The sequence below is a fragment of the Mirounga leonina genome, unplaced genomic scaffold, assembly GCF_011800145.1.
Source record: "Mirounga leonina isolate KUSES-001 unplaced genomic scaffold, KU_Mleo_1.0 Mir_173, whole genome shotgun sequence".
NCBI lineage: Eukaryota > Metazoa > Chordata > Mammalia > Carnivora > Phocidae > Mirounga > Mirounga leonina.
This window is the reverse complement of record NW_023270447.1, coordinates 93,015,104-93,042,433: the sequence shown is the minus strand read 5'-3', so window position 1 is coordinate 93,042,433 and position 27,330 is coordinate 93,015,104. Positions and strand designations below refer to the sequence as shown.

Sequence of the window (27,330 nt, the reverse complement as noted above, 5' to 3'; positions counted from 1 at the left end):
CCCCGAGCATTTGCTTGGTACCTTGTAGGCAGTCACGCTGCTTAAAGAATGTTTTTTAAGGTACAGTCATGTCCTTGGTACAAGTATACAGTGAACACATGTCACATTCTTTGTGACTCAGGAATCAGTGAGGGTTGCACATGTTACAACCAGCTCGGAGGGGAGCTCAAAGTCCTGCACATGCCTGAGCAGCCAGCAGCACGGGGAGGGACACATAGGCACTGGCCGCGGGGCTGGGGCCGGGAGCCGGGGTGTCCAGCGGCTGGAGCCAGGAGCCAGGGTGTCTGGGGGCTGGAGCTGGGAGCCGGGGTGTCCGGCGGCTGGAGGCGGGAGTTGGGGTGTCCGGGGGGCTGGAACCAGGTGCCGGGGTGACCCTCTGGCAGACGGGCCCCGCCGCGCAGCTGTGCGCGGGCGTCTTGGGCATGGCTGCTCAGAGTCGGGAAGTCTCTGAGAAGCCCACAGGAACCGAGCCTGGGAGGGACCCAGTTTTCCCTGAGGTCTGGAGCCACAGCTGGGGTGCTCCTCTTGTCAGCTGTGCGACCTCGGAGTAACCCACCTGCACCCCAGTCTCCTCTGGGAAAGGGGAGCAGCAGGGATGCCGCCTCTTAGGGTCGCTGCAGGGATTAGCAAGATGTTAAAATGTTGACAGCAAGGCCCGGCTCGTGGTGAACTTTTGATAGAGTGCGCCTCTGTGAGGGCCTCGCCCGTGTTGGCCCTGGGCCTTTGTGTCAACAGATGCACCGCTGGGCTGTGTCCCGGCCCTGGGGGACCGGCAGCGTCCCCCGTCACGGTCGGGGGGCGATTAGCACTGCGCCCACAAACCCTCACGGCCAGCAGGACACCCACAGGGACTGAAGTCGTGAAATGCGATGAGGCCCCAGCAGCAAGCAGGGGTGTGGGCAGCTGCAGGGACAGGACACCTTGGGGGGAGCTCCGCCTGCCGGGGGTACGCTGGCCGCTGCCCCGGCTCCTGGGCTGTGGGAGGAGCTGTAGGCTCCGCCTGGAGCACGTTGTCCTGAGGCCTTGCTGCGGGCCTGTCTCCAGGGGCCGGGAGCCCGACCTGCCGCGCCGCAGGCAGGATGACCAAGCACCGGAGCCGAGCCTGGTGCCGGGGGGCGGCCGCGGTAGAAGTCTGCCGAGTGAGCCAGCAGCTTGCACTGAGCGCGGTCGTTGCCGGGGCCGCGGCATGGGGAGAAAGAAGGGTTTCTTTTCTCTCCCCTGAAATCCAGCGCCCACCCTGGTCGGCCGCGTTCTGGGCTCACGGCTACGTAGGATCCCCGGGTTTTCCTCAGCACGGTATCACCACACACGACATAAAACAAGTGGCAGCGGTGTTTCTAACACAGGATAAACATCTGCGCTGTGGGGGAACATGGAGCACAGCCACGCAGACGGCCCGTCCTTCCCAGACAATGGCCAGAAGGAAAACTAACTACAAAATTGCTTCTGTTTGAGCTGTTCTGGGAAAAATGGGCTGAGGACTGTAGCTGAGGTGACTATTTTAGCAACCCCCCCCATAAAATTGCAGTTTGGGGACATTTGTCGCACTTAGCATGATCTCAGATCTCAGATGAGCAAGCTGCCTTTAAAATATTTACAGTTGGCTCACTGCTCTGAGATATACAACCTTTTAACTGTGTGCCTCGAGTTATCATATTACACCCGTTTCGTGTGGAACGTGCTCTCACTCTCTAAAAAAGAGCGGACCTGTTACACCTTGTTTGTTTATGGAAGAGCTCCACGCGCTGTATGCTGACTTCGGCACTTGAGTGAATTGTTCTTGGTTCAAAGTGGCGTCTGGATATTAAATGCCACTTAGCCGGTGCTGTTCTGTATGTTCTTCCGTATACAGTGCACCTGAGGACTTGCCTGCAGCTCCAGAGAGACTTCAGCGCGCTCAGGCACGGCCCCGGCCCGGGGAGGGACCCCAGTGCTCCAGCGCGGGCGTGGGAATGTGGTGAAGGAGCAGCGTGTGGGGAGGGGGACAGGGATGCGTCCCAGAGGAGGTGGTGTGTGTTCACAGGGAGGAGACAGGCTCGGAGATGTGAGGGGTCATCCTGGAGCTATCCACAACCGCCTAGGCTCCAGGGAAACTGAGGCCCCGGTGGTGTTCTGCTGGGGAAGCCCGATGCCCGGTCCCTAGGAGGACTGGCAGTGTAGGGTCCGGACATGGGCACATCGAGGCCTGGAAGGAAGCCTCAGAGCGGAGCTGAGGACGGTCTGTGTCGCCTGATGCCAGGGAGTGGGTGGCAGGATGCACCAAGCAACACCGCGGTGGATGGAGATCTGGGGGCGGAAGTGAGGGTCTGCACACGGAGAGCTGGGGGACACGGGTCGGCGTGACACCTGTCCGGCGGGTGGTTGTGGATACGGTGGCCGCCGGAGGAGGTCAGGCCTCGAGCAGGGGTGATAGTTGACGTGCGGAGAGGCAGGTGAGCAGAGACACGGCCGGGTCGAGCCTCCTGGGGGGCTCAAAGGAAAACCGAGTTCTCTCGGGGCCTCTGCTTGGAGGGTGGCTGTGGGCGCAGCAGGAATCATCCTTGGGAGTCCGGGTGAGCACATGAGTCACTACACCTTCAAAACACAATAAAATTTGTTAGAGTCATAATTTAATTGAAGCCCAGAATAGAAGGAGCAGACGGTGAGAGTGACAGGCAGCAGAGCGCGTGCGGGGTATCGGTTCAGCGTCTGTTCCGAGGCGCAGCGGTGATGCCAAAGCCCTGAGTTTGCTCCCATCCCCTCTGGCTTGCCTAAAACGGCTAAGATCCGGTCCCAGCCCCCAGGCTCCCAGGGCAGGGCGGCTAGGGCTGCGGACAGCCCAGCCTGGGGGGCGTCGTGGGGAGGAAGGATTCTTCCGTCCCAGGTGGCCTGGGACTCACTGCGGCAGTTAGGAGATTTCGGTGGGGCTTGCCTGACTTCTGCAAGTACAGGTAGACGGCGCTGCTTTTAGAAACACCGTGGTGGCCGTCGGCGAATCATCCCAAAGCCCTGAGCAGGGACGGACCCTCAGGGACTGGCCTCCATCCACTGGGGACTGCACACCACTCTCACGTGCGAGCAGGTGGTGTGTCTTCCTGATCCGGAGGCGACTGGCCGCACTGGGGCAGGCGTGTTACTGCTGTGTGCGTGGAGAGGAAGAGCATGGGTGCGGGCCCTGCTCTGCAGCGTCCTGGGACTGTGCCGACTGGACGTGGGGACCTAACTTGGATGAGGCCATGGTGCCCCCTCGTCCTCGCCCAGGACAGGCTCGGGCAGGTGTGAGGGCCCAGATGAGAGGGGCTCCTTTTGTTGAGGAAACTGTCAGGGCAGACCTGAAAATGTGCTTTTCCCAACTATCTGGTGACATCAGAAACCACATGAAAGAATAGCTTCTTTTAAAAACTTGATGCAATTTTATTTTTGTTCTTCTTTATTTTAAGCAATCTCTACTCCCAACGTGGGGCTCAAACTCACGAGCCCGAGGTCAAGCATCGCGTGCTGCTCGGACCGAGCCGGCCAGGCGCCCTGGTGCAATCGTACGATGCAGGGAAGCGCCCAGGAGGAGGTCGCTCTGCGGACGCGCAGTGCCCGGCGTGTCGCTGCCCCCGTTTTGCATCTTGTGTCTTCCTTGTTGCTCCTTAGTTTCCAATGTGGGTAACGTTTTAGTCACGCAGAGTCTTCACTTCCTGGCGTAATGTCTGTCCTGAGCGCTCATCACTCATTTCCGCTGAATTCTTTCCTCCCAGCAGAGCGGCCAGCACCTCGTTTGCGGCTCCCGCGTCCATGTTGTGCTCGGTGCCTCCTGAGCTGGGCGGTGGTTCTGGGTTTTCGGATGTGCGGTTAGGACATCGGTAGACGGATGAGCCCTCCTTTCCAGCCCATGCCTGCTTACTGGTCTCCGATGACATGACCCGTGCCTACCGCGTGTGGTGGCTGGTGGTGGCCGGCAAGCCTGGCCTCTTCTGACCTCGCAGGAATGTCCTGGTGTTTGCACCGTGAGCGCACCACCGGCTGTTGTGGGAAAAGCAGAACCAAACGGCCCTACAGGTTTTACACAGGCGGCCTTGGCATTTGCTACCACAAGAGGCTGTGCGAGGTTGGGGACAGCAGAGACCCGTGTCCCCACCTGCAGCTGCCGCACGGGGACCCACCGAAGAGGTGTGCCCACCCCCACCCCCACCCCGAGCTGCTGGACACAGGAGCCATCCCCTCCCGCCCCTTGAACGCCTGTCGCCTGGTCTCCTCCGGGGCCTCCTGTGGCCAAGGAGCCAGGGGAGGGGGGTGCAGCTTGCAGGCTCCCAGCCCCAGTAGTTGGCAGAAGGTTCTAGATAGGCCGAGAGAGGACAGGCCAGGACCCGGCCGGGAGAGTCATTAGGACATTTACATCGATTTCTCGTTTACTGTCAAGAAAGAACGTGGAAGTGTTTCCAAGGTCTTCTTGCCTGTAGGGAGGCGGTTGTGATGGGCTTGAGTCCTCGGGGCTCCTAAACCTGTGAGTTGCACCATCACCATGTGTAACTAGTGTTGACGGATGCTTGACTCCCTGGGAGGCTGGGCCACTCTCCGCGTATCGTTCCCGTTCTGTGCTTTTAGACTCCATTTACGGATGGTTCACGTAAGAGTTTCCGCTGATACTCATTCTGGTTTTGATCTGTAGTATCTCTCTTGTGCAGTCTTTACTGGATTTTTAAATTTTCTCATTTATTCTCTAGAACATTCTAAATTGCATTGGGATGACTGGGGCCTGGGGTTTGGGGAGAGTAGCTACCCCTCCTGCCTCCCAGTTTTTGTTAACGTGATGTTTACGTTTTCCTGGTGCTGACATTCCCACCCTGACCCTCCTGTAGCTGCTTCACTGTGTTGGTCTCTCGTGGTTTGCTCCATTTCGTGGTCAGGTGGCATCCTGAGTCCAGAGGGGGCCAGGGGTCGCCTTCCCCTTTCCCGTTCGAGGGCGCCTGCCCCGCCTTGGCCCCAGCTTACCAGGGCCAGCCTCGCCTCAAGGCCCCCAGATATTGGGGGGCGTGTTCCGGCGTTTTTCCTCTCTGGGGGGACCTGAGGCCCGGCTGGCCGTCTCCTGATCTGGCAGATCTCTTTGTGCAACATAAACCCTTCTACTGCCCCCGCTTTGTCAGATTCCCGTCTGCCAGCATCATCCTCCGATCTTTGACCCGTCTGGTCCTCCTGCACTCGAGATAGCCTTGCCTCTCCTTTCTTTCCTCTGTCCCCCGAGCGTCTTCTCCATCCTCATTGGACACTTCCCTTGGGGGGCGGGCACCCCTGTGATGTGGGGATGGTACCTGCAGGTGGGGGTTCCGAGCGTGGGTTCTGGATTCACCCACCTTGTCTGGTGTCAGATCTTACAGCAGCGACTGTGATCCTGAGAGGGTCCCTTACCTCTCCGGTGCCGCCGCTTCCCGTCTGGCTCGTGGTCCCTGGGTTAAATGTTGGTGCACGGACGTGCTGAGTCCACAACCCGAGGTTCAGTGAGAGCTGTAAGAGCTGGTCTCATGTTGTGGGCACTTCTTCTCGAGGGCCAGATAGTCAGCCTTTTCCCCTTTGAGGACCACGCGGTTTGTGTCAGAAGTATTTACCGTGCTGCAGAGACAGCCGTACCCGGGACGTGAAGATGGACACGTGCAGCGCCGGTGAAACTTCATTTACAAACGCAGGCGGCGGGCTGGACGTGACCTGCTCCTAGTTGATAGCATCACCTGTTGACCTGAGCATACTCTGTCTTACGGCGCCGGTCTTGCCCTCTGAGCCGATGTGTGGGCCTGGGTACTTTATTCCATGGGGGGACGGGGCAGGGGTGACGTGGGGGAGGGTGTGGTAGGTCCTCGGAACTAAGGGGCAAGTCCGCGCCCGGCTCTGGCCCGGGGGTTCTGTGGGTGCCCTCCTATGCCCACGTTTACTCCAGCCAGCAGGGGCCACAGCCCCCAGGTTCCCGTCTGGGTGACCAGGGCCGGGGGGTTAGGAACTGACCCGGCTCCACAGCCCTGCTTCTTTCCCTTCCTGGTGCGGCGTCCGAGCAGACTGGGAGAGTCTGGCCGAGTGCGGCCATCTGAGCTTGGTGGGCAGCCCGAGGCCTCTGGACGTGTCACCCTCCTCCCTCCGGGCTGGGTGTGGCCGTGTGACCCAGGGCCATGGGTGCAAGGACACGTGCCCTTCCCAAGCCACGCCGTGAACTGCCGCATGTGCCAGGCGCCCCCGAGCAGGAGGTGAACCCCACGGGCTCAGCCATGGACACAGCAGCCAGCCCTGAGTCACACGGAGCATCGTCGTCAGAGAATCAGTCGCGTGGCTCAGTACAGTTTTGCTCTGAAGAAATGTCAAAAGTAGTCGTAAGGTTTATCTGTAGGCCAAAAAAAGAAAAAAAGCAAACCAAAAGCCTTACGTCTGCAGCTGCCGTGGAAAGAAAACTGAGATCCTCTGCTGTGACTGGGCTCCGATCAACTTTGCCAAGTGAACAAATCCCTTGATCAGGGGCTTCCCGGGACAGGGGACCAACGCCCCCAAATGCCCACGGCGGGCTTTCCTCTGGATAGGAAACAAAACTACCTTTGCTTCCACTTCTCTACGTTTTTAAACGCCCCCTTCATTTTTCAGTTCCCTAAGGCTGTCGACATTTTCCCAGAATTCGTGTCTTGTTATTTTCTCTGGAAGTGGCGTCAGGTTTGTCCCTGTTAGGGAGAGGCGCCGCAAGTGGGCCAGCAGCCCTGGAGGCGCTTCCTGGGGAGCGCAGTGTCGGGGTGCACGCCTCTCCTCCGGGAGGGGCAGGTTCTCAAGCGAGCCGCACCAACTGGGGACACAGTTCCTGGTCGTGGTGGAAAATCTCTGTCTTGTGCTCTGAAGTCACTCTAAGAGTTTTGAATAAATGCGCTCTTCTTTAACACTTTGGCTGTTAGGGGTGGGATGACCACCTCACTTCCCCACGGTGGCCGACAGAATTGGACGTGCTCGAGCAGACGCTCTGCCGAGGGCAGACGGTAAATATTTCCCATCTCTCACGCCTACAGGCGTGTGAACGCCGTCACACACAACACGTACGTGAGCCGGCGTAGCTCTGTGCCGGCAAAGCTTTACGGGCGCAGGTGAATGAATCCTGGGGAGGTCAAGCTTTCTTCGCCCTTCCAGACACACCCTCTGGAGGCAGGGGAGCAGAACGAGGGCCGAAGGAATTGCTCCTCGCCGGCCGAGAGGGTCACGGCTGCTCGCTTGGGGTCCAGGCCCGTTTCCATCTGCGTGTTGACGGATTTCGGGTTGTCGCTCTTGTAGGCGCACATGAGAACCTCCGTGGGTGGCCTCAGCTCGTGCACTCACTCAAGTAAAGCGACCCCTGTCTTCCCGGCACTGTGAGGGCGGGGCACCTGTGACCCACAGGCCGACCCCGTCAGCTGTCTGCGCTCACTCCCACTCCCCACCCAGAGGAACCGTGAGCTGCCCTCAGCAGGGTATTTCTGGAAGATTGGGCCTGAATTTAATTTTGAAAATGGCATCTCATTGAACTCGAGAAAGATGTCGCGTAGAAGGATCCACGTGGTAGAGTGTTTGGAGACTGGGATGGTGTGTGGTCCCAGTTCCTTAGTCACGGGGTCACGCAGGGTCACAAAGAGTCACACCGGCCCGCCCTGGCCCCAGCTGCCCCCAGGCCTTCTCCCTGCCTCCAAGTCACCCTTGCACAGGGACAGTCCGTCTGATGGCCAGGCTCCAGCCTGCAGCCCCACCCCCTTCTTTCTGCCCTGGTGTCCAGACCTCTGCAAGCTTGTCGGCTGTCCTCAGTGCCTCCTTACTGCCCTGCCCCCACCCAAGCCACCGGGGCAGCCCCCAGGACAGAGCAGCTCCTGTGCCTCCCTGGGGTCCATCCAGACTCGGTGGGCAGAGCAGTCGCTCGCCAGACACGGCCACCCCCTCCCCTGGCCCGTGCCCCTGCTCTCCCGGGCCCCGCGGCCTCCAGCGTGGTCCCGCAGCTCCGTATCCTGCCCCTGCCTTGCCGGCCCCGTGGGGAGAACGTGGGCTTCTGTGCTGGGGGCATGAGCGGCTGAATGGGAATTGTCATGTGTGTTCTCAGTCAGGTTCCCTATGTCGGGATCAGAACTGATCAGAACCAGAGACCCCATGGGCAGGATCTCTTGACGTCCGCCAGGATGACGCCCCAGGGATCTGGGTGCAGAGCCCGACTTCTCAGTCTGGGCTGCTTTTCTCACCAGCCTGGGCCGGGCTAAGCGACCCTGGGCACCTCCCTGCTTCAGCCTCACCAGAGGGGAGCTGACCTGCCAGGGCAAGCTTGGTTGGTCCTGGTCATGGGGCTTCCGCCCGTTGCGCCTGCCTCCGGCGAGGTCCAGCATGGGCCGCGTGGGGTCTCAGCCCACACTGCTCTCTGTCTCCCTTCAGGCTGTTCCTGGTCATAGAGTACGTCAACGGCGGGGACCTCATGTTCCATATGCAGAGACAGAGGAAGCTTCCAGAGGAGCATGCCAGGTGGGTGCCATGCTGGTGGGCGGGCGTGGGCCGGCAGGCGCGGGCCGGGCAGCGGGGCCTCTCCTCGGAGGCCAGCAGTGAGCTGGAAGGGAGGTGGGGTCCAGGGGGACGTGGCAAAGAAGACGCCGCTGTCCCCTGCAGTGTGGCTCGGGGGTCCACGATTATGGAAGAGAAGGGGTGCTCCTGGGAGAGAGTGCACAATGGCGTTGCACGGTTCTGCCTTTTTCCTGTTTCCAAAACCGGGGAAGGGCAGGGGGCGCATACGTTCCGGCTGTAAACTCCCCTGAGTGGGCATCGGGCCACTTCTGGTTCTGGTTACACGGATGCAAAGCAGGGCACTGGCCCTCGGAGAAGAAGAACCTGTTTCTGCTTAGGTGACAGTGACCTAAGGGCCCGCCCTCCCCCCCGCCGCTGCCGCCGCCTCGGGGCCCACTCTGCCTCCTTTCCGTGGTTCTCCCAGCTCCTCGCTTCCTCGCCTAAAACCACTCCAAACAGTTTTGTGAGTCTTCTTAGGTCCTTTCTGGGAAAGGCATGTAGTAAGTCAGGCATCGCTCACTCCCCACACACTAGCATTTTCACTTTTAATTGTGGACAGAACCTAGAATTCACCGCGCTAGCCCTTGGCGAGTGCACCGCTCAGCGGCGTGAAGCACACTCACACCGCGTGCGCCCGTCCCCGCCGTGCGTCTCCGGAACGTTCCATCTTCCCGGACTGACGCTCCGCCCCCATGAGACACTGGCCCCCCAGCCTCCCCAGTCCCTGCTGCGACCTCCTGAGGGGGGATCCGACAGCATCTGTCCTTCTAGGACTGGCTCGTGTCACTGAGCGGAGCATCCGCAAGGTCCGTCCATGTCGCAGCAGGGCTCAGTACCCCGCTGTGTGGAGGGGCCACGCTTGCTTGTCCGTCCATCCGGCGAGGGGCACCCGGGTGGTCTCCACCTTTGGCCACAGTGAACAGTGCAGTTGTGGACGGGGCTGTGCACACGTCTTCAAGACCCTAGCTCATGTGTTTGGTTTTCCTGATAGGCACAGGAATGTCGGTGATACTGTTCCCATTTTATTGATGACAAAGCCGGGGGTCAGAGGCTGTAATAACATGCTCTTGGTCACTTCAGTAGCGGCGTCCCCCCAGCTCCTGTCTGCCTACACGGGCCTCCCACCCAAGCTCCCCGTTGGGCTCTCTCTGCCGCCCCCAGATTCTACGCTGCTGAGATCTGTATTGCTCTCAACTTCCTCCATGAGCGAGGGATCATCTACCGGGATCTGAAGCTGGACAACGTCCTCCTCGACGCTGACGGCCACATCAAGTTAACGGACTACGGCATGTGCAAGGCGAGTACGCGGTCCGTGGTCAGAGGTGCCCACCACCCGGTCACCGCGGCTCCAGGGGGCCCAGGGGCCTCGCGTTCACGGTCCTAAGCCGGCTTTCTCTGAGACACATCGTCCCACCAATGGGGGGTAACTGACTTTGTCCCCACAGGAAGGCCTGGGCCCTGGTGACACGACCAGCACTTTCTGCGGAACCCCGAATTACATCGCCCCAGAAATCCTGCGGGGGGAGGAGTATGGTGAGCGGGGCTGTCGGGCGGGCGGGGAGCTGCTCGCTGGCACAGGGCAGGCGGATGCAGATGAGGGCAGCCCCTGGGCCCTGGAGGCATGCTCTTCTCAGGGATGTGGTCCCGGAGCAGAGGGGGCCGGGTGGACCTGCCGGGGCTGACCCTGCCAGGGGTCCTAACCCGGACTCTGGGGCCCTAGCCCAGTAGCCAGGGAGAGCGGTTTTATTGACCGATTACACCCGAAATACACACCCCTCACTTTGTTCCCGGCCCCTGTCACCATCTGGCCTCAGCCCTTATTTGAACCTGTGTGGCCCCCGTCTGTCCTCCTGGGTGTCCACTCAGGCGTCCCCAGGTGGAGGAACTGGATAGGATTCCTTTTATCAAGGAGCCCTAAGCGGTGGGGAAGGAAGCAAAGCCACACACGTGTACGAGTGCCCCCAGCTTGCGTGCCACCCCCACCAGTGGGGGAGTGACCGAGGGGGACAGGTTAACCTGCCTGCAGTCCCCGTGGACAGCGTCTCTGCCCCGCTGCTTTCTCTGGGTTTGAAACAAAACTGAGATTACTCTATGTGTGCACGTGTGTGTGTGTGTGGTGCATGTGCATGAGTGTGAAGTGCCACGTGTGACGCATGTATGTACGTGTGTGTGGTGTGCGTGCATGTGTTTGTACATGTGTATGGGTGTGTATGATACATATTTGTACACGTGTGATGCATGCTTGTGCATGCGTGTGGTGTGCGCGTGATGCACGCCTGTGCGTGTTTACGTGTGGTGTGCGTGTGATGCATGCTTGTGCGTGTGTGCCCACCCCACATACTCTTGTGTCCTAGTGTTTTCAGTGAGGCATGTCACAAATACACCATCAGATATTCTTAAACATTTTCTTTGCCATTAAAATGGGGGCTGGCTAGGTGGGCAGGTCACTTGCTCTCTCGGGTCAGAGGTGCCCACCAGGCTGCTATCCCCCGTGTCACTGAGGAGCCGGACAGGGAAGGACAGATGGCAGATGGGCAGACCAGGATCGGGCGTCTAGAAGCCGGTCTGGGCCTGGGGGTCCCGCACGGGATGGGGCGACAGCTCCAGAGGGCCTAAGGGGCTGCGGGCACAACTGAAGCCAGGCTCTCCCACTCCCATTCCCTGATGCAATAAAATACACCCTGCAACAGCGACTGCAGGAGAATGCGGGAAAGACTGCTTGCGGCCTTCACGAAAGGCAGCGTTCAAGTTTAGGTAGTAAGCCGAAGTAGAGTGAAAAGGATGGTTGCCCCACAGGCTCGCTCAGCTGCCCAAGTCTGCGCGGCCAGAGGGCGGGCCACTGGCTGGCTTAAAAGGCAAGATGACAATCTGGAAAACCAGCAGAGAGCCAGCAAGAGGGTTAACGGCCCTGATGTGGAAACAGCTTTGCAACTAGTTAAAAAAAAAAAGACACGGGCCCCAGGACGGTGGGCAGAGGGGAAGCCAGGCCGCCCAGGGCATGTCGGGGCACCGGGCCCAGCGCTGGCCGGAGCCGTGCCCGCGGCCGCGCTCCCCTGCCTCCCCACTGCATACGAGCCCCTGCCGACCGCCCGCGGCCCGGCCTGTGCCGTCCCTCCAGGCTTCAGCGTGGACTGGTGGGCGCTGGGGGTTCTGATGTTTGAGATGATGGCCGGGCGCTCCCCCTTTGACATCATCACCGACAACCCCGACATGAACACCGAGGACTACCTTTTCCAAGGTGCGTGGGCCACCAGGTGTCTCCCAAGGCTTCTTCAGGTGCCGCCCCCGGGCTGTGCGTTCGGGTCTCCCCCCACCCGCCCGGCCCGCACAAACAAGGTCGGCCCATCCCCACACACCTGCTCTCAGGGAAGCAAGGACCCGGGGTGGGGAAGTGGGAGCGACCGTGGTGTGGGGGGCCAGTTCACCGGGAAAGCCCGCCTGTCCTGATTCAGCCCAGACTCCTTCCTGCCGCCACCAGGTGTGCGCCCTGGAGGCGTGGGTGGGCGGGGCCCCGGGCAGGGCTCCTTGCCACCTGCAGGTGCCGAATTCCCTGCCCGGGGATGGGGATGCGGGCGCCCAGGAACGCGGTCGTCCCCGCAGCGCCCTCTGGTGGTCCTGTGCAGAGGCGCCCTCGTCCGTGAGGCCCCCGCAGGATCCGGGGCGGGCGGGGGGTGGGGCCTCTGTGGCCGAGAGACCCTGCTGCATGCAGGGAGCGGGGGCCAGGGGCCCTGCAGACCGCCCAGCTCCGGGCTGGGCAGAGCAAACAGCAGGGAGCCTCGGGAAGGAACCAGACTTCTCACCAGGGCCCCACTCGTTGCAGTAATCCTGGAGAAGCCCATCCGGATCCCCCGATTCCTCTCCGTGAAGGCCTCCCACGTCTTGAAAGGATTTTTAAACAAGGTACACCTGTGGCCGCCGAGAAGGCCGTCCGAGTGTGGCTGCCCAGGCTGCTGCGGGACCCGGGGGGGGGGGGGGGGGCCCTGCTTCCCGACCGGACCTCTGCCCTGTGCTTCGGCGTCTTCCGTCATATTTGCCAAAACAGAACAAGAACTGTGCCCAAGAGAAATTCAGTGAAAGTACCGTCCGTCTGCTCTCAGCTGGGTGCTGAGGCGGCGGAGGGCATGCGGCGAAGCTCTTTAGGTCACAGAGGGAAAGGAAGCTGCGTGTCCTCTGGCTGTGAATCCGGGCTGCTTTGCACCATACTGACTGGTCCTTATTTGAACTCTGACCCCTAGGACCCCAAAGAGAGGCTCGGCTGCCGGCCACAGACGGGATTTTCCGATATCAAGTCTCACGCATTCTTCCGCAGCATAGACTGGGACCTGGTAAAGCACGGGGACCCGTTTGCTGACCCCCCCTCCAGGGCGGGCTGGGATGAAGGGTGTGGCGGGGCCGCCCTCTGGGGCCCTAGGAGAGGTCCTGCCTCGGTGTCCCCACCACGTGCTGTGCTGCCCGGGGGTCCAGTCGGGGACGTCCTTCATCTGTGACCACACCGCCTGGTTGATTCTGTGTAAAATCCACTGGTGGGAGCCGGTTTCATGGTTGGTTTACCAGAACCTGCCCTTCTTGGTCCCATCTTGGGCCACGGTGAACAGTGAAGGATACAAACCCTTTCCACTTTAGCACCCTGGTTCCTGGTACTAAAGGAAGATTGAACTGAATTTGGTTCACAACAAATAAGTGGCTGCAGAGTTACTGAAATATAACCTTTAAATTGTGCTCCTGAGACGAAGGAGATTAGCTAGCTAATTAAGTGAAGATTGGACTTTAGCTCAAACTAGATCGGGAGAAAGCCCCGCTCTGGGTGCTGTCGCGTCTCCCCCTCCCCCTCCCACTGCTGTGGAGGCCCGTGGCCAGTGCTGAGGCCCGCCGGGGGCAGGGCAGCTCTCGTCCACTCCCTCTGGTCACTGTCACTTTCCACCCACAGGACTGTCGTCTGCGCATTTGTGGGGTCGCGGTGAGGAGCGCGCTCAGACCACGCGCCCACCCCGCCCACACCCAGCCCTGTCCAGGCCGCGGCTGGGTGATTTCAAAACACAATCCAGCGTCCTCTCCCTTGGAGTTATTAGACACAAATTCTTAGAACAATATTCAGAGCACAGGTACTTTTTAATTAAGAAAAAGACTTTGGGGGCACCTGGCTGGCTCAGTCAGTGGAGCGTGTGACTCTTGATGTCAGAGTCGTGTGTTCAAGCCCCACGTTGGGTGTAGAGCTTACTCAAAAAAACGGAAGAAAAGAGAAACTGACTTTGATTGGTCCACTAGCACAAGGGAGGGCAAATTAGATTTGGGCTGGTTTCTGACCATTATCCGTACAGCTCGGGACACCTGGCCTGGAGGAAAGTGCCACCGCCAGGCGTCCACAACCCCTGGGCCACGCTGAGCCTCCGTGGCCCACGTATTGACGGGCCGGGCCCATGGCAGGGCCTCGGGGGTTCCGCACAGCGCAGCCCCCAGCACTCGCTAGGCAGGTGTCATCCTACTGAGCTGGAAAAGGCCTTCGTAGATACCTCGGCCACTGTCGGCGGGGCTCCAGCCAGATGCCGGTGATGCATGCAGGGAGCAGGGGCCAGGGGCCCTGCAGACCGCCCAGCTCCGGGCTGGGCAGAGCAAACAGCAGGGAGCCTCGGGAAGGAACCAGACTTCTCACCAGGGCCCCACTCGTTGCAGTAATCCTGGAGAAGCCCATCCGGATCCCCCGATTCCCGAGGGTGGCATCTGGCCATCTCTGGTCAGTGCATCCTGGCCGGAAGCACTCAAGTGCAGCCTGCGTTTGCCGGGATCAGAAGGCTAAGGGCTGATGGCGTGCGTGTGAAACGATGAGGGTGCTCTTCCACGAGCAGTGTCCACATTTATAAGCCACGTCCAGACCCCAATCGGTCGAGGAAGGTGCAGGTGGTCCCCTAGGGGACACGGGGGCCTGCGGGCCCACCCTTGGCTCTGCGGAGTGTGTGACCACCCGCTCGGCCGCCGTTGCGGACACGCCTGAGCAGAAAGACGCGTACTGTGTGAGGCGGCCCGCGGGGTCCGAGCGCAGCCCCGCCGTACTTGAGGGGATGCTGTTTTCGGTGGGAGGGATGTGCAGAGAGTGGAGGGGAAGAAGCATTTTGATAAAATGGGTGCTGGGGTCGCTCTGCCCTCACAGGGCGGCTCCTGGAATTCCCTTGCTACCCCCACGGCCGGGAGAGCAGGGTCCAGCACAGTCTCTGCTTTGCACACATCCGGTGGGGGGCTCATCACCCGGAGCTGGGGAAACAGGGACTAGCGGACAGGAGAAGCCCCGCTCGGAGATGCGGTCACCCTGGACCCCACTCTGCCTCTCCCACCCAGTCCTCAGACACTCAGCCTCCAGGTCTGGGCCTCTGCCCGCCCCCAGGACGGGACTGCCCCCTGCCTAGCCTTGCCAGGGGCGGCCTCCTCTGTCCAGGGACCTCCTGCTTCCTCTCAAGCTTCTCGGAGCCCCCGAGGCCCCCAGCACCCTCTGCGGGGCAGCCCACCGCCCTTGCCTCCTCCAGGCCCTCAGAACCGCAGCCTGCCTGGCCGCCACGCATGCCCCTTCCAGCCTCCTCTCTGCTCACACCGGCTCTGCCGAGTGGCGGCCTGCCTCTGGGCAGCATCCAGGTGGCACTGTTCTTGCTCACTGCTTTTGGCTGAGGAAAGGAGGTGACGCTCTTGAGACGCTCGTGAGATAGTCTCGGAGGGAGGCTGAGCAGCCTCACGCCCTCAGACCAGAGGATGGGGCCCCGGGATGGGGGGTGGGCGTGGAGGACCCCGGGAGAGCTGCTTGCTTCAGACCCAGCTCCACTTGCTTCTTGGGTCTGCTGCGACTTGCTATTTAAATCTTAAAGCAGCCAAGACCTAAGGTGGGGAAATAGCTTAAGAAATATCCCCCCACACTTTTTATCAGAAAAGACTGCATACAAAAGAATATGGGTAATTGTGTATAAAAGGTGAGAAGCAACAAGGACGGGGCCTTGGTCCCCACGCACACGGGTGACCGCTCTGCCTGCAGGGACAGCCCGTCCTCTCTGCCACATGCCCTCTCCTGCCCAGGGACCGGATGCCGTGCCAGCCACATCCCTGTGTGTGTCGGGCAGCCGGCGGGAAGGACTCGTCCATGTCTGGGACACCCCCAGGTCCTCCACTTGCCGAAGTGGGGCCCGAGCCGCTCATGTTCCACGCCCGCTCTGCTTCTGTTGTAACTGGAACGGCTCGTCACGTCGGCCTTGGACAGTTCCACGGCCCGCGCGGGGACGTGTGCAGCCCCACGCAGGCAGGCGTGTCCAGGCTCAGCCCTACCAAGGGCCCAGCAGGCCTGGGCAGCGTGCTGCGTGCTTCCTCTCCCCGGCCTCACGCGTGGTTACACGGCACGGAGGGGACCCAACACGATGGCCCCACGGGGCAGGGCCCGTCTCTTGCTCACGGCTCAGTGTTCTCGGGCACAGCGCACACCCGCTGGGGGCGGGGGGAGGCTTGCGTGTGTCACGGAGGGACTGGGCAAGCAGGCCCTCACTGTCCTCGCCGCTGAGGGGCCCCTGGCCCGGGCACTCCGCCCTCTGGCATGAGCGTGTCTCAGCCCCATAAAGGGTGAGTTGGAAGTCAGAGTCTGGATCCTGAGAAGCCCTGTTTCCTGCCTGACGAGCATCCCTTGTGATTAGAAACAGAGGATCAGTTACGGCTTTTCGGGGAGGAAGGTCCCGGTGGGACAAGGGCTCACCAAGCGGCGGCGTGGGCAGCGGCGTCCCTGCCGAGTCCGAGCTCCTTTACGACCAGGGTTCCAAGTTGTAAGAAAGGAAACGCTCCTGGGACGCCTGGGTGGCTCAGTCGTTAAGCGTCTGCCTTCGGCTCAGGTCATGATCCCAGGGTCCTGGGATCAAGCCCCGCATCGGGCTCCCTGCTCGGCGGGGAGCCTGCTTCTCCCTCTCCCACTCCCCTTGCTTGTGTTGCTGCTTTCACTCTCTCTCTCTCTGTCAAATAAATAAATAAAATCTTTAAAAAAAAAAAAGAAAGGAAACGCTCCCGAGACCAGCCTGGTTCGGTTTCAGGGGCCGGGCTGTGGGGGTGCAGATGCCCAGGTGGCTCTGTCCCGGGTACAGGGCCCATGTGGCCCATGCTGCCAGCATTTCTAAACTCAGGGTTTTTCTGGCTTCAGATGCTTTCTCCTAGATTTGTGTTTAAGGGAAAAGAAAGCTAGTCTTCAAATACGGGACATACTTAAACACGGAGTGTCTTCTATTCCGTCCTGTGGTTTGAGTCCCTGCAAAAACCCAATCTGACTTCTTGCCTTGTTCTTCCCAGTTGGAGAAGAAGCAGGCCCTTCCGCCATTCCAGCCCCAGATAACCGACGAGTACGGTCTGGACAACTTCGACACCCAGTTCACCAGCGAGCCCGTGCAGCTGACCCCAGATGATGAGTGAGGCCTGGGTGGGGGGCAGGGGGCGGGGGGGCGGCCAGGAGGGTCGGATCACCCCGTCCGCCGTCTGCCCTGTCCGGGTCGGCCGCGGGCTTGGGGGCAGGGGCTGACACCAGTCCCTGCGCTCTGCCTGTGCACACAGGGACGTCATAAAGAGGATCGACCAGTCCGAGTTTGAAGGTTTCGAGTACATCAACCCGTTACTGCTCTCCACCGAGGAGTCCGTGTGAGGCCGTCTTCTCTGTCATGGACACGTCTGTGAATGACCCCTTCACTCTATCCTTAACCACAGCGCATGCATGCCAGGCTGGACGCAAGGCTCCAAGCGCGGCCAGGAGGGACACTTGCCGCGGAGACCGTGGACGGGGCGTCCAGCCGGCCCTTCTCGGAGCGGAACAGTCTGGCGTCTGGGCCCGCGCGGCCGGCTTCGTGCTGGAGGAGTTTGCTTCTTGTGCCTGCGCCGCGGAGGACCCGCGGTGACTGTGTCCGAGGGAGAAACTGCCCCACGATTTCGAAGGTGCACACTTTCCACAGAAACAGAACTGACCTGCTCCGCCAGGAGACTTAGCCTATAATGTCCTGAGGAATAAAATGTGCCCATGATGTTGAAGCCTCCCTGGTGCCTTTTTTCTGCGAGCGGCACCTGCCCAGAGTCGCGGGCGACACCCACACGGGAGGCCCCAGAGCGGGCGGGGTCTGTGCCAAGTGGTGGCTGGGGACTGGGGACGGGAGTCCGAGTGCCCGCAGGGACGCACTGCGATGAAGAATTTACAAATTTGGAACGTTTTCTAAATCCCGGTAGGTTTCTGTTAATATTTAACACGTGTGTCACACCCGTGCGTCGCCATGGTCCAGCGTGGAGGCCACACGGCATCCAGACGGATCCTGCTGCTGACAGAAGCACCCGGAGACCAAAAAAGGTAAGGAAGTTGAAAACAAAATCTGCACAAAATATTTCTGCAAACACTAAGCTCCGTGATATCCTGTATTAAATCTTCAAAAAAATATTTTTACCGGTAATAAGTATGCTCAGAATTAGAAAATTTAAAAACATCTGCGTGTAGGTGCCCCTAGCCTTACATAATAAATCTAGGAGACCCACGAACATTCCACCCCGGTTGCAGAGTAGCTTTTCTACAACACAGAGACTTGTCTCAACCAGTGATGCAATTGCAACCGGGAAGACTTGCCTCCAAAGACAGAAATTAGGGACCCCAGAGCAGATCCCGAGGGCCAACTTCTGGGTCTCACGGGGGTCACAGCCTGGAGCTGACATCCATAGCACAGCGTCCGCCCGAGGGCTAGGCGGTCAGTCGGGACTGGTGAGCGGAGCCCTGGGACGGGCTGATGTCACACGGGGAGGGGGAGAGCCCCATGTGCCCAGGAGGGGATAACAAACAGCTGCTGAGAGCCCCCTTGGGCACAATGACAGCGTCTGTTCCAACAGGACGGGGGCCCTGGATTTGTTGAGACTGAAAGCATTGATTACTTGCTGCCAAACAGCGGCTCGGGTTCCAGCTGGGCGGGTCCTGTGCAGACGTGTGCACATGGCCGGGCTGGTGCCTCGGGGACACGTAGAGCCGTCTGCTTTATAAATTCAAGAAGGGGAAGGTAGCACTGCAGTGGGGGTGGGAAGCAGCAGCCCCAACATTGGCGAGCGGCATGGGTTGTCTGGATGGCCTGTGGATGGAGACACCGTGGTCATGGCCGGCGCAGTCTGTGGTTGGCGCGGTGAGCGGGCAGCGCCCGTCCCCAGCCATCTTCCTCCCACAGCTGGCGTTCGCGGGCCAAGGCCGGGCAGGCTTCTCGCATCCACTAAAGAAAGACTTAGAGGAACACGCATGCTATTATTTCTGATAAAACTAGGTGTTTCCAGAAAGCAGCAGTTTTGGAAGGTGTTTTTATTTTATTATTTTTTTAAGATTTTATTTATTAGAGAGCGAGCACACAAGCAGGGGGAGCAGGAGGGAGAAGCAGGCTTCCCGTGGAGCAGGGAGCCCGATGCAGGGCTCCATCCCAGGACCCTGGGATCATGACCTGAGCGGAAGGCAGTCGCTTAACCACTGAGCCACCCAGGCGCCCTGGAAAGCGTTTTCTAAAAAATAGACTTTTTATAGAGCAGTTTTAGGTTCATATCAAAATTGCAGGGCATCTGCAGAGATTTCCCACGTGCCCCTGCCCCCATGTACCGCCACCCCCCCTCCCTTCCCAGGGGCCACTTGTGACCGCGGACAAACCGCACAAACATGTCATCGTCCCCAGGGTGCTGGGTGCACATCTTGGGGGCGCAGCGCACAGTTTGGACAAAATGATGACATGTACCCACCAGTGCAGATTGGTGCACACGCCCGAAGTCCCGTGTGCCCGTCCGTGGTGCCCACAGGTCTCTCGACTGTCTCTGTAGTTTTGCCTTTTCCAGAAGCCCCTACAGGGGGTCACGCAGCATGCGGTCTGCAGACTGGCATCTTTCCCTTGGTCACGTGCAGTTAGGTTCCTCCACGGTCTTCATGGCTCGTGACCCGCTCCCTGCCACCACTGCTCTGCGGCCACGGTGGGTGCCACAAAAGCCCAGCTCTTCCAGAATCTGTGGGCCATCAGCACTGGAAGGAGAGCTACCTACAGATGCTCTTGTGCCCCATTTTCCACGGGCCCCGGAAGCCCAACACCTGGCTGATGCGGAATGTTCTGGCACACTGGCCTGCCCACTGCGATGACGCCTGGCCCGGTCCCGCCCCTTAAGTCCCCGCCCGCCCGTGGGTGAGGTGTCTTCCGCCCGGGGTGGCCGGCACTGCGTAATGAGCACTTCATCTGGGGAATTAAAACACGGTGTGAGCGGGGTCTGCGGAGGCAGGAAAACGTGCAGCCCCCGCCTGTCCGCAGATGCAGCCAGTTCTGCTCACGAGTCTCAGCTCACGCACCTGGGCCTGGTCCCTCTGCTGAGCGGCTCTGTCCATTCCGGACGGCAGGAGAGCGCTCTGCTTAGCGTCAGCCAAAAAGGGAGAGGAGCCCGGGTTTCGGTCCCGATACAAACACACCACACCAGGAGTCCACACTGACATTTTAACACGTGGCTTCCAGGGCGGAGAGGACACGGTTCCGGCAGGGGGAGGCTGGGCCTCCGCACTGGCTAGGCTCACCACACCACGTCTTCCGTGCTTTCCGCCAGGCACTGAGCAAGGTGGCCATCGATGTCCAGCGGGGCCAGACTGCAAGAGGGAGGAGATGGTCACCCAGGCACGCGAACGCTGGCCACACGCCACCTGGCCAGGGCACCCGCCACGCACCTTCACGGCCTTCCCTGGTGTGACCACCTCACCAAAGGTCAGCCAGAGAGAACCCCGCAACAGTCTCCATAGCTGGTCGGAAACGGGGAAGGTCCAGAGAGGCCACACGAGCCAGAACAGGCCTTCCCAAATCCTGTTCCCCGGGGCTGTTTCTCTGGGCCAGGCGCTCAGTGCACCTGGACACACGTTCTCAAGGCTCACCCAGGCACCTGCGTCTGGGGGGAGGGGGGCGCCATGTGTCTGAACGAGCCTCCCAGGGATTCTGGAACCCACTCAACTTGAGAACCTCACGGCTCCCAGGGAACTGCTTGTCCTGGAGCCTGAAAGCCCGCACGGCGGTGCACAGGACAGGTGAGAAGCTCCTCTGCAGGGCCTCAAGGTCGAGGGCGGCCCTTCCTTGCTCCCCGGCCTGCCCACGGCTGGGCCTCTGTCAGAGGTCCGTCAGAGGGTCACGTCCTCTTACGAAAACCGCCCCACTTGGCCCCCCCAAAAGGAAAAGCACAAAGGCTGGGACCCCAGGAGCACGATCACTGTCCGTCCAGAGACGCAGGGAAATGAAATGGGTGGAAGGTGCGTGTGCAGCTCAGGTCTGAGATCGTGTTTTCTTGACGTGGACGGACCAAGCCCCCTTAGGGAGGGGGTTCAGTGAACCTGGGCTGCCAACCTACAGCTCTGGGGGCTCCGAGGCCTATGGTTGGCCTCTCGGTGTCCAGTGGGGTGTGGGGAGGGGTCTGGATTCGTGGCACAGAGCACTTCCCATCCCTGATCTCATCTGACCCCATCAAGGAGGGGGGGCCAGGCAGGACCGTCTCCGATGTGCTTGAGAGCTGTGGGCGGGCAGCTTCTGGCCGTGCCCCCGAGAGTGGCAGAGCTGGGGTCTCAGCAGGGCTGCTGGGGGACACACTCCCACAACGCGGCCGAGCCCACCGGCTGCAAGCGGCAGTGTTCCTGTGTCCACTCGTCGGCTGGCCTGCCCTCAGCTCCTCGGCCTCCTGCTATTGGCCAAGGCCTGTCCAGACCCCCTCCTGCAACCCTTACGCTCCAGACGGGCCCAGCCTCCCTGTACCTCCCTGGGCCTGGCAGCACGAGTGATGACCCCCTTCCTGTTGGGACTTAAATGTCCCCCCCCGCCTGTCCCAGGCTGGCACGTGTCACGGTGGCCGGAGCCCCACCTGCACTTACAGAGCGGAGCTCAGCACACCGGTTTTGCCCCCGCGGCCTTCCCCAGTGGGGCACCCTGGGCCTCTGTTAGCAGCTGACAGAGCGGACACCCCCTTCATCACCATGGCTCCCGCTGGACCCTCTGCGCCATGGCCTGAGGCGGTTTGCCCACAGGGCTTCTCCCTAGCCCCAGGGACCTCCCAAGATGTGACCCTTCCTCTGTCCGATCTAGGGCCATCCGGCTCAGCTGGCCAAGTTCACAGGCCAGAGTAGAAAGGCCCGTCCCTGGAGCAACACTGCACGACGGCGGGGAGCACAGCACCGCCTCTCGCCCTGCTGCTCTGGGCGCCTGTGCCCCTCCAGTGGCCGCCAGCTACCTTCTCAGACTTCGTAGGGCTGGCCAGTGGGCTCCCCAGTCCCTAGGGCCCCTGCCTGCTCTCTCCAAGGCTGCCAGGAGATCCTAAGGTCTGGACCGGGTCACCTTGTCTGGGGTTTCCAGGGGGTATCCCTTGGGGGGGCACCCTCTGGGACCCTTCAGACCCCCCCGCCCCGAGTAAGCGAACTTGGTCTCAGCAGCCCTGTCCCGCACGCAGTTTCTGCAGCAGCTTGCCCAAGACGGGCCTGCCTTCCGTCACCTCGAAGCCCATGTGTGGCCGTTGGCGTGGCTGCAGGAGAGGAGACTCGGCCCAAGAGCCTCCAGGCGTCTGCCTCAGACGCAGCAACCCGCAGGGGCCCCGCACTGGCACAGGGCCAGCAAGCCAGGTGCCCCTCGCACACGCGGGACACGACTCAGCTTCTGGCTTCCCCATCCCCACGTCAAGTGGCCCATGGGAGCCCGTCCTCCCAACCGCCCCCCGAGAGCCCACAGAACACGCAAACCCAGCAGCAAGTGGATGGGGTTTCACACCCCGTTTGTCGAATCCACCACGTAACCATCCGTCGCATCACAGAATAAAGCCGTCCTGAGTGACCTGGAAACGCTAAGGCTTTGAGAAGAACGGTGCGCTCATCCCACAGCACCCTGTCCCCAAAGCACACCCATCACCAGAAGCCCTCGGGTCACCAGTCACCCCCGTGGCCTGTCAGAAGGGCAGAGCACAGCCTCGGTCTCTGGGTCAAAAATTTCCCAAGTGGGGCGCCCAGCTGGCTCAGTCAGCAGAGCATGTGACCCTTGACCTCGGGGGTCAGGAGTTCAAGCCCCACGCTGGCTGTAGAGTTTACTTAAAAATATTTTTTTAAATAAAAGATATTATATATTAAAACAATTTTTCCCAAGAATCACTAAAAGCTGACAGTTTTCTAGGGAAAGTCACAAGACAGTTGGACAGTTTCGTTACTGCGTGCACCTGCCACACCAGACCCTCCCTCCCATGGCCCAGGTTGTCTCCCTGCCCCAGGGTCCTGAGCATCCCAAGGGCCCGCGCCTTTGTTTGCAGCGACCCATGTGTCCCCAGTCACAGGGCGGACCTGAGGGGTGTGTCCTGGCCCGAGGACCCTCTCCTTTGCAGTCACATGGAAGAACGCGCTACGAGCATTTCAGACACGCTGAGGCCTGGACCCCACTGCGCTGACACCTACTTTGGGAAAAATGAGACACTCTGCCAAGCCTTAATTTAACTGCTTAAGAAACTCAATCTGCAGTTTTTCTCTCCCTGCTGTCTCTGTCATCGGGAATCTTTTCCTTTAGACTGTGTAGAAACGCCAGCATCCCAAAGACGAGCCCCCTCCGGAAGAGGAGGAAAGGTGGGGCACCCTGACAGCTTCTGCCAAGAAAACACATTTCCCGCCAGGGTCTGCAGTGGCGTCCTCTGCCCCTGGGCTTCGTGGACCAGGCGTGAATCGGGAAGACCACGGTTTTTAAAGAGTAATCACCGCATTCTCAGAACTGGCGAGCCGGTCGGTATTTGCAACCCACAACCATCCCAAAACACAACTACAGGCAAGAGGCATCGCAGTGAGATGCTGGGTCTGCGAACATTCTGCAAATTCCCTGGTGCTCCTGTGGCCGCTGAGCCGCCTCCGCCAGGCCCGGCTTGTGGCTCCGCCTGCCGGGGCTTCACCCACATGCACCGTCCCTGTTCCTGTCCCCGTGTGGGACAGCCACCGCCTCACCCAAACCAGGCCGCTCTTGCCTCCCCAGCCCTGGGCTGTGCGGGCACTTCAAGGAGATAAATGTGGGGGTACTGGGCTCACCCCAGCACCGGGCTTTCAAAGCCTTGTTCCCGTAACAACGGTGCAGACTGGAGGAGCCCAGACAGTTGACCACCGACCGACAGGATCACAAGATCTTCGTGGGCAGGCTCTGTGTGCTCATCCGAACCAGGGGCTTGAGGGGGTTTGGTCTGCCGTCAGCTCCGTCGCCCTCACTGTCCAGGATGGTGTTTGCTTCTGGAGGACCAGGGATGCGGCCCGGGACTTGCACACCATGTCTCAGCCACAGGAAATCTGGAGCGGCCCACTTACTGAAACCTGCCGTCCATTCACTGCACCTGAGCCCTATGACCCCCACACCTGTGTCCTTAGCTGTGGGACGTGGCCCACAAGCTGCGCAGTTCAGGTTTAACATCTCAGCAAAACTGAATTCCATTCCCCTTACTTAAAAAAAGATATAAAGAGGGCACCTGGGTGGCTCAGTCAGTTAAGCGTCTGACTCTTGGTTTCGGCTCAGGTCTGATCTCGGGGTCGTAGGATGGAGCCCTGCGCCAGGCTCCATGCTCAGCAGGGAGACTGCTTGGTCCCTCTCCCTCTGCCCCTACCCCCCATCTGCACTCCCTGTCTCTGTAAAATAAATAATTACATCTTTTTTTTAAAAAGGAATATGAAAATATACAATGAGTTCTTAAAGGAAAACAGCATCTCTAGGCACAAAAAGTCGTCTTTTTTAAAACCTACCCCTACGAAGACACCGGTGGGACGCTTTAAACAGGAAACTGCTTGGCGACCCACAGCCTGGGGGGGGCCCTGGAGATGGCAGTCACCACTAGGTTCCCTGTGACTTAGAGGTGGGGCTCCCTGCCCTCCGGCGGCAGAGTCGGCTCCAGGGAGACTGCCGCCTGTCCACGGGGCTCAAAGGACGAGTGAGCGGTGGACCCCCAGACCATACACCTGCGCCGTCCGGCTAACGGGTTCAGTCACTGAGCCCCGCAAACTCCGCAGGCACCAACTAGCACCTGAAGAGGCCGAAGCTGAGCCCAAGCACCCCTCGGCCTTCTAAACGTGGCTGTGGCTCCCCAACAGGGCTGGGGTGAGCGGAGGGGAATGGAGGCCAGGCCCCGCGCACTCACCTGGGGGCGAAGTCGGCCTGGCACATGGGGCAGCTCCGCAGGGTCGCCTCCCACAGCTGCTCCTGGGCGCCGGGGGTCCCGCGGGGCTCAGGCGCGGGGCGTCGCTGCGGGGACCGGGCAGGGGGCCCCGAGCGCGCCCGGGCCCCAAGCAGCACCCGGTAGGAGCGCCCGGGGTCCCCGCCTCCCCTCGGGGCCGGTGGGAAGGGCGTCCAGGAAAAGGTCCGGGCTCCCACGGTGAACACCTCGGGGGGCGCGGTGCGCTCGGGACCCCGGCCGGGCTCCTGCCCAACGAGGTCGTGGGGCCGCGTCGGGCGCCTCCCCGGCCAGGGCGCCCGCCCCACTGCACACCCGGCCTCCCCGGGCGCCGCCCCACTACGCACCGGGCCGGGGAAGGCAGGCAGCGGCGGCAGCTCTCCGTCGGGGCTCAGGTCCGCGCTCCCAGCTCGCAGCAGCTCCGCCCACGGCCGCGCGCACCCGCCGCTATCCCCCGGGAGGGGCCCCCCGCGGCCGCTGGGGGTGCGGGGAGAACTCAGCGGGGGACCCGGCGGGGGCGGGGAACCGAGTCGGGTTCCGGGAAACACGTGGGCGCGGGGCCCGGAGCGCCCAGGGGACACCGGCCTCCCCCCGACCCCCGGCCGGCCCCCCCACAGGCCTCCCCCCCCACTCTCCCGGCCCCGGCCTCACCCGCCCCCCGAGGACGGCCTCCGGCGGCGCAGCCCCTGCCGCGGCCTCCGCGCCGCCTCCATCCGCCCCCAGCCGCGCGTCGGGCGGAAGTGAGCGGCCCGCCGGGGACCCCGCCCCCGACACAGACCCCGCCCCGCCCCGCCCCTCGCCGTGGACCCCGCCCCCGACACAGACCCCGCCCCTCGCCGTGGACCCCGCCCCTCGCCGTGGACCCCGCCCCCCCGGCCCCGCGCCAAGCTCCTGGCTCAAGTGCGCTGTGGACCCGGCCGCCCCCCAGCCCCGCCGGCGCGCCCCGATCCCTCCCCTGTGCGCGCTGGAGCCCGCCCCTGGCCGCGCACCCCCACCCCACAGCCTGCTCCTGGGGCCCTGAGGCGGCCTCCCGTTCGTGACACTGTCGGAGGGGAAGGTGTCCTGACCTCCACATTGCAGGAGAGGCAGGCCACGGTTCCTTCCTGCACCAGAGGCGGGACTGAGGTGGGGAGGCGGACCGGCCCTGAGGGGGCTGATGTCCAGCTGAGGGAGGGATGTGGGGGACCCACCTGCTGTCTTCCGGAGGCTTGGGGTCTGCAGAGGCTTAGGAGGAGGAACTGGGCACAGAGTCAGGCTGCAGGATCCCTTCCCCCTCTGCCCCTGGAAGCTCCCCTCAGTTAAAGCCCACCTGCCCCATTCCCTGGCTCGCCACCTCCGGATGCCCCGGACAGCTCCCAGCCTCAGTTTCCAGCTGTGTGGAATGGGATTCGGCCTGTCCTTCTTAGGACGATCGTGTTTCCCTACTAAAGGGAGGAACTTGGTTTTCGGAGTTAAGAAAGAAAAGAGAGGCAACAAAGTCCAGGTGGCCAGCCTGGCGGGGGTGGGGGGGCGGTCCTGGGCCAGGGTCCGGTGCGGCGGGGGTCCTCCAGGGCTCTGAGGGGCTTCCCTGAGACTCGGGGCCCAGGTGCTCTGGCCGGGCGACCACTCCATCCACCACTTGGTGGCAGCAGATGCCCAGGGCACTGTCGGCCACTCATGATCCTGCAGAGCCAGTGCCCGGTGGGCCCCAAGGTGGGCCCCTGGGTGACCCCCACCCTCACCAGGGCTGGAGTGTGTAGGGGGCTGGGTGGCAGAAACTCCCCTCCATAGACAAGCAGATGTCACTTGGGGTTCTGGGACTCCTTGGCTCTTCCCAACCCCAGCAGCTTTGGGCTCTGCTCTGCACCCCCTTCCTCAGGGGCTCCCACAGCCCTGTTCCAACCTCCTCACCTTGGCCCCTCTGCAAGCCACTGTCCTGCCCTCCTCCAGTCCCAGGTCTTGGGCACCCCCCCTCACTGCACACTCCAGTCCCAGGGCCCCCCATCCGTGAGTCAAGGTCATCCGTCTGTGGCACTGAGGTCATCCTTCATTCGGTTGCCAGTGCAGACCTCCACGGGGGGGACAGGCTATGTCAGGGATTGTTCTAGATCCTGGAGACCTCCAGGGGAAGGAGACGGGGTCCTCACCCTCAGAACCTGCCAACCAATCGAAAACAGAACCCACGTGCATAAACGAGCAGAGCCACCACACAGGGTGGTCCCAGGAGCCCCTGAAGGAGGTGGCCTGCAGTTGGGCCTGCTCCCAGGTGAGGGCAGCCCAGATGTGAGGCCTCCCTGGTAGGGCTCAGTGCAGGTGTCCGGCAGACCCAGGACTGCCAAACAGCTTGTGGCGGGGGCTCCCAGACACGGGCCCATGGGCCCTGGCTTCAGCTTCGGCAGCTTCAAAGCCTTAGCCGGGGGGGCGCCACCGCACGTCCGCAGTCTGGCCATGGGGACACTCAGAGGGAATGGCGCCAGGCCTCCCCGCGCAGAGGGAGGTACAGCCGGGCCTCAGAGAGGCAGCGTGCACTCAGCTCTCCGGCCATGCTGGGAAGTTGCGTGGGGACATCTGTGTGAGCAGCTACTGTGCCTAAACGGGGCTCCGGGAACAGGACACTGGAGTCTTCAGCGGCCAAACCACTCCTGCCCTTCCAGTCTCCTTCTCTACAGGCCTCACACGGCC

At 61.4% G+C, this 27,330-nt stretch overlaps 2 protein-coding genes across 2 annotated transcripts in view; one reads left to right on the top strand and one right to left on the bottom strand.

Moving 5' to 3' along the window:
• The window catches only part of PRKCZ (protein kinase C zeta), a 103,998-nt gene extending 86,485 nt beyond the window's left edge, over window positions 1-17,513 (top strand). The window contains exons 11-18 of the mRNA XM_035019976.1: window positions 8,371-8,457; window positions 9,655-9,790; window positions 9,939-10,026; window positions 11,612-11,731; window positions 12,314-12,393; window positions 12,729-12,818; window positions 16,792-16,907; window positions 17,050-17,513. Coding sequence (XP_034875867.1) covers window positions 8,371-8,457; window positions 9,655-9,790; window positions 9,939-10,026; window positions 11,612-11,731; window positions 12,314-12,393; window positions 12,729-12,818; window positions 16,792-16,907; window positions 17,050-17,137 — 805 coding nt within the window. The 3' untranslated portion in view covers window positions 17,138-17,513. The remainder of the gene's footprint in view (window positions 1-8,370; window positions 8,458-9,654; window positions 9,791-9,938; window positions 10,027-11,611; window positions 11,732-12,313; window positions 12,394-12,728; window positions 12,819-16,791; window positions 16,908-17,049) is intronic.
• A 33-nt stretch (window positions 17,514-17,546) lies between these two features.
• FAAP20 (FA core complex associated protein 20) lies at window positions 17,547-25,391 on the bottom strand. The gene is made up of 4 exons (XM_035019977.1): window positions 25,321-25,391; window positions 25,017-25,146; window positions 24,637-24,917; window positions 17,547-20,113 (listed from the first exon to the last, which is right to left on the bottom strand). The coding sequence occupies exons 1-4, from the start codon at window positions 25,380-25,382 to the stop codon at window positions 20,041-20,043; spliced, it is 546 nt and encodes a 181-aa protein (XP_034875868.1). The 5' UTR covers window positions 25,383-25,391; the 3' UTR covers window positions 17,547-20,040.
• Window positions 25,392-27,330: the final 1,939 nt, after the last annotated feature.

Excerpts from the sequence above, each read along its gene's own strand:
- FAAP20 (XM_035019977.1), bottom strand. The coding sequence starts at position 25,382 with ATGGAGGCGGCGCGGAGGCCGCGGCAGGGGCTGCGCCGCCGGAGGCCG. Across the intron at positions 25,147-25,320 it reads AGGCCGTCCTCGGGGGGCGG|CGGCCGCGGGGGGCCCCTCC; the intron begins GTGAGGCCGGGG and ends CCGCACCCCCAG. Across the intron at positions 20,114-24,636 it reads CAGGCCGACTTCGCCCCCAG|TCTGGCCCCGCTGGACATCG; the intron begins GTGAGTGCGCGG and ends TCCCTCTTGCAG.